Genomic DNA, 6,097 nt, shown 5'->3' on the forward strand with positions numbered 1-6,097 from the left:
GGCTGCAAGTTCTCACAAGAACTTGCTCGCCGTGATTTATCAAGCAGCGGTCACCAGACCGCTGCTTCCCTAAGCTCTTCGCCACCTCTAAGGTGGCGAAATTCAATCTCCTCGGTCGAGTCCGACCGAGGAGATTGACAGCTCCTGCCCGCGTGTGATTGGCTGTGCGCGGGCAGTGGTCGGGATTGCACGCGAGCGCAAAATTGGGCTCGTGTGCAATGGAAAATACCTGCGGGTAATTTCGCCCAGCCACATGCGAGCTGAGGCGTACAGGGGCGCCTATACTCGCCCCTGTACGCCTCAGCGTTAATAAATCTAGCCCATAGTCTCCTCACACTATTTACTAGGTGTAGGATATGTAAAGGAAATTATTCCCTTATGCAATCTATAATGTTTAGGCTGTTATAGTATAGCTGGGTTAAGAAATTGTTTGCCTACATTAAGTTTAGAGGTTCTCTCATGTATACACTCATTTAAACTTTTGTAATTGTGCATGTATGTTTTCTGCCCGGTATGATAATAGTTAAAGTTTTATGTTCATTATCTCTCACACTTGTAAGCATCCTAATTAACCAATGGAAAATGTTATTTGGCTTTTAAATAGAACATCAGCACTAAGTACTCCATCAGCTATGGTTACGGTATTACACCGAAACATATCAGCCTGAGTACTATGTGCTGAGTATTTTGTATCGACCCTCCATGGTTTTTTTTATCCTAATTGGGAATTCAATATTTTGATATTTATACTGACTACCGGATCAACCTTTTGTTATTATTTCTATTTTATTGGCCAGGATCTAGGGTCAAAGTGTGAGCTTGGAAGCCCTCTCTCATGCAGGATGCATATTTCAGTGCATTCATGCCCTAATATTGCAGCAAGGAGCCAGGCACCTGAACAGCTCAATAGGTGATATGGCTGCATAATATCACATGAGCGCACCGGATTACGTCATCAGACGTCCACAAGCGTCTACAGAGACACACGCTGGATACAGCTATACAGCGAAGCGGCTGTGGAAGAGTCTTTTAAGGACAACAGGATATCGGCACACTAGAGCCTGAGGGGACAGGGCTTGAACAGTACAGAAACCGTGAGTGTGAATAGCCATAGGCTGTCTGAGGCTATTATTTCCTCTATTCTTTTCACCTGCATGTATTGAAGTTGCCCCTTTTAGGTGGTCCTGTGGAAGGAATGTGTGCTTCCTATATCCTTGGCGGTTTTATATCTGGAGTTTTTTGAAGTGGCTACCTGGAGCTGGGCAGACTAAGTTTGGGATTCAGATTCTACGGTCAGAGAGAAAACGTTTTTTCTAAATCCCATATTGGGAGCTTCTTATACAACTGTGCATTATACACCCTTTCTTTGCATGATCTATAATATCTATATCTATCTATACCGTGCTCAAAAATATATATCTTGTGCTCCACAGATAACACTTTTCCCAGTGCGGGGGTGTCCCTCTTTCAAATTTGAAATATTGGGGAGGTATGCGACAGGCTCATCAGGCATCATTATCAACCATGACATATTGACATTTATTCACAATCATTAAGATTGTTTGTGAATGAATGTCATTATGGCATGTATAGTTTGTAGGAGGCATGGCATGACAGCACGTGTGAATATATATATATATATATATATATATACACACATACACACACACATATACATACACACACACACATATATACACAACTGTATTAGGCTACAATGTGTGATTTTTTTTTTAAATTTTGGGATGGTGGTGTGCCGCAGGATTGTTTTAATGTAAAAAAAAAAAAAAAAAGTGTGCCACGGCAAAAATCACTGCTCTATCTGAATCATTAAAGAAAAAAAATTGTGTTTAGTAACCCTTTTAACTATTTATTTTTACATTTTAATAGTAAACTGCTTAAAATGAATTCCCAAAGACTACTCTTTCTGATCATCTTGTTTGAGGCAGAAGTCACTGGAACAAGCAAGAGAATGACATGTAGTTCAGCATTTGTAAACAGTACCACAAAAATCAAAAGTGTACACAGCCTTCTGTTATTATTTCACACTCTCAAGGACCAGCAAACATTCACAATTCCATCTCTCTCTCTATATATCTATATATTTAAACCATTCAGAATTTATATATATATATATATATATATATATATATATTATATATATTATATATATATACATACATACACACACACCTTTTAGCAAAAGGAAGCAAATTAAATAACAGAAGTAAATTGGAAAGTAGTTTAGAAAAAAAGTGTATGCGCTGTCTAAATCATGAAGGTTTAATTATGACGTTGCTGTTCTTTTAACTCTTTCAAAAATATTGTGGTCCTGTAGATGTTGAGAGTAATATTTGTGCCCACTTTCCTAAAGAATGAAACACACTTACCTAACATGAGGAAGCTAAAGTGAGCAACATGCAACATATTCAAGGAAGTGGAAAAAGGAAGCATTTGTGAATGGGCATTGAAAAATTGCATACCTTCCCTGTAAACAGATGGTAAGATCTCCATGGTAAAATACATAAAGTAAATGAGAAAAAGAGAAAACAAAAAAACAAAACAAACCTGCACACAGAGAGTGCAAACTATTCTGGAAAAAATGATGAGCGATAGATTTAAAGTGAGGCAAGGCTGAATGGACTCCGTGAGCATTTGTAACCAGAGTTAATTGTAAATGGATTTACAACACAATTCACATTCGTTTAGGAAAGGAAGTGATGTTATTGCACAAAGGAGAAAAACACTGAATTCTGAGATAATATAACAAATAAACTAAACCCATAACTTTACAGCTATACAAAAGTTTTGGCAACTAAGAACTAAAAAAAATACATCAATCTTTATGAAGGAATATGCCACACTTTAAAACCTCAATATTAGACTTTATTATGGAACAGATGCATAAGATCCTTGTACTTAATGTAATCCCATCTATCTGTATAAAGAAAAATAATATTGGCCACTAAAAAGGTAAATCAAATGGAACTTTCTATAAGTGGGGCAGTTTCTACCAAATCAGACAAATAGCTAAAGTTCATTGGTGAGAAGTCTTTCACTTTAAACACAGGGAATTGTTGATAACATAACTTGATGTGTGTAATGTTTTGTTAAACTATCTTGTGCAAAAGAGAGAAAACTGGTATATAAAATTACGATTATAAAATTTGAAAATGGCATGCTGATGGTTATTTTATATTTGTTACAAGGAAAAAAAAAAACTTAACATTAATTGAATAAATCTAAAACTTTTTTAAAGGACACGTTACAGATATCTTTTAAAGTGATGGTAAATCCTAATGGTTTTGAAACACTAGGATTTACCAGTGCTACACATAAATAAAGGGCACGTTCAGTAATAAGGTATAAAAAAAAAAAAATCATTCTGAAAGTTCTTTTATTTGCCTGCAGCGTATGCCCTCGCTGAGAGCCTCAGGCCTCCTATGAAGGAGCTCTATTTTTTCAATGATTTGACATTTCCACCACTTAGCCAATAGCCATGTGGGGCAATCCCATTATGCCGGATAGCTAGCTTGCTATTGGCTAACATCACTTCATTGATAAAATAGCGCTCTGCCGTGAGCGGCCTAAGGGGCTAAATGCAGCAAAAGCTGCAGGAAAATATAGGAACTTTCAGCATTCCGTTTTTTATACTTCATGATTGAAAGTCCCCTTTTATTTGTAGCAATGATAAATCCTACCATATTAAAAACCATTAGAAATTTACCATCACTTTAACCTAAGCAATTTTAATAAGCAAGGACAACCTTTAAAACTCATTAGTGAATAGTTTTTAATTCACAAGTGTTAACATAAATGTCCATAAATAGTTTCTAGAACCATGGAACATTAACAGATTGAATTTCTCTGTAAATCACTTTAAATCTGAAGATGAAGTATTATATTAACCAATAACATACATTTAGAAAGATTTTAAATGTACAGCAGGTGCAGTGGCACCAGGGCCCAAGAGCTGGAGGGGGCCCATAATAGCCAGCCTTTACATAGGCATATGCAGAATGTGTACAATCCTAATGTAGGGAAGCCTTATATTAGTGCAAGTAGTAGGTCTATCTTCAAAATCATTATACACAGCAAAATGTATTTTATTACTTTTGCTTTTTACCAAGTTACCTTTGATGGGGGCTTAGTTACCTTTGACAGGGGCAAAATCTTGCACCAACCCTCTGTTGACTAGGTCCGCTACTGTGTACAGTATTTTCTTATTAGCATTTATTATTTCAGAGAGCATTTAATATAATAAAACAATATAGATGGTATAGTACGGTATTTGATCAAACAAAAGAACACTTGCTGCACCACCAAATTAATGAATTAGACATCAATTATTTTAGCACTTTAACTAAATTATTACTCTTATAAGGAAAGACAGTCTGGTTTTAAGCATGTTAGAAAGAATTTACACAAGCTGGTTAATTCTGTATACAAAATACATAAGATGCCTGGTGCTCTGCAATAACAGATGGGACAGGCAAGCACACTGCTATCAGATTACAGGAATGGTGTCATTTGAAAGCTCTTTTTCACATTATAAACAACATTCAAAGTTTCAGACCACAACTTGTGTACTAGTAAATAATGCACATGTATGTAACTGGGGTATCTAGCTATTTACTTGTTTTAATAAAAACCATATAACCTAATAGACGATCAACTGTGACACTACGAATATAGTCATTGATTAAACAAAAAGAAAAACGTTACTATGTGGTCCCAATTCATTAATCATTGAATTAGTTTTCTCTGCTACCTTGTTACACCTGTTTGGTAACACTTTGTTTTACCTCTAAAATGACCTGTTTATTCAAACATTGTTTTACTCTATAACCTGGTTAGGCTGAGAGGAGTGCATGTAGTATTTCTATTTTCAGACAGCAATACACTGTCCTGTCATTTGTGTGCCATGCAATACCATTGCACTGGGCAGTGTTCAGACACTGACAATTTATAAACCACGCGAAACATTAACATAACATTTGCAATACATATAAAGGAGTTTAGTAAACATCGTACACGTTGCGTCACTTTCTTTTTTCCTATTCGCAAAAAATGAACCTCTTAGTTGCCACAGAAGTAGACACATTCATTGTAAAGCAACGCTTTCTGCAAGACAGTGGCTTAATGTCAGGATAGCTCCCTGATCACACACCCACCGGCTAGTCCCCTCTAACCCACCTGCTTGCGTAGTGTCGCTCAAGTCTTGCCGGGCCGCGCTCCGTGGGAAATCTCTTAGTTTCCTGCCGCTCAAGTTCAGGACTCCAGTCACTGCAGCCTCTTCTAAACGCTCTTTCCAAAGACCGATTCCATGCAGCAGGTCCCAACCCTGCTCCGGGTCCAGTTAAAGCTCCGTGTCCGTTATGAATAACTCCAGAATAGCCGGTGCCAACCGAGCCCTCGGCCAACACCACGGCAGCATCACAACGACTACAAACTACGCATGCGCACAGCAATGACGGGAAGCAAAACCAGGGGCAGGGACATCAAGCTGTACGCATGTGCGAAATTTAATCACACTAACTTAGATGGACATGACGGACAGTCTTCCGCTAACAGGCATTATGCTCGCCATAAGCGCATGCGCAGTAGGATAAAACGCTGCTAATCTAAGTTTAGCGTAAGTAAAGTATGCAACGGTCCTAGGGGCATTGGTTGGTAACATCTGAGTTTAGCGTTCTAAATTACTTTCTCGGCCATATCGCATTATTTTACTTCACAAATTGGTATGGGGGTTCAGATGAGGGCTACCAACAATACTACATTGTTTGTGTCTCAGGAACAAAAAGGGAGCCTGATATTTTGGGGTGTAAAGTCCCTGTTTCCCCATAGACTTTACACAGCCATCTCTGCTCACCTACATGGATACATGTATCAAACCCTCAACCTACAGGTTTTTATACATTTGTAACTGTTTACTGTACACAGATCTACTGAACAAACTGCTGAGAAAATAATGATCACACAGCACACCTGGTCACATAGTCTTAAAGGGACAGGCAAAAACCCACACAGCCTTCAAAGGGTCAACTAGCACCACTCGCACACCATCTTAAAGGGACAGATCACAGTAATGTTAACG

The 6,097-nt window shown here is 37.9% G+C and overlaps 1 protein-coding gene across 1 annotated transcript in view; it reads right to left on the minus strand.

Annotated features, from left to right (window-relative positions):
- LRCH3 (leucine rich repeats and calponin homology domain containing 3) overlaps positions 1-5,516 on the minus strand; it is a gene marked incomplete in the record, with an annotated part of 799,481 nt that extends 793,965 nt beyond the window's left edge. Inside the window, 3 exon segments of the mRNA XM_053711931.1 lie at positions 5,197-5,302; positions 5,304-5,452; positions 5,513-5,516. Coding sequence (XP_053567906.1) covers positions 5,197-5,302; positions 5,304-5,452; positions 5,513-5,516 — 259 coding nt within the window.
- Between the last annotated feature and the right edge of the window lie 581 nt (positions 5,517-6,097).

This window comes from Bombina bombina, chromosome 4, assembly GCF_027579735.1.
Source record: "Bombina bombina isolate aBomBom1 chromosome 4, aBomBom1.pri, whole genome shotgun sequence".
In the NCBI taxonomy this organism is placed as follows: Eukaryota; Metazoa; Chordata; class Amphibia; order Anura; family Bombinatoridae; genus Bombina; species Bombina bombina.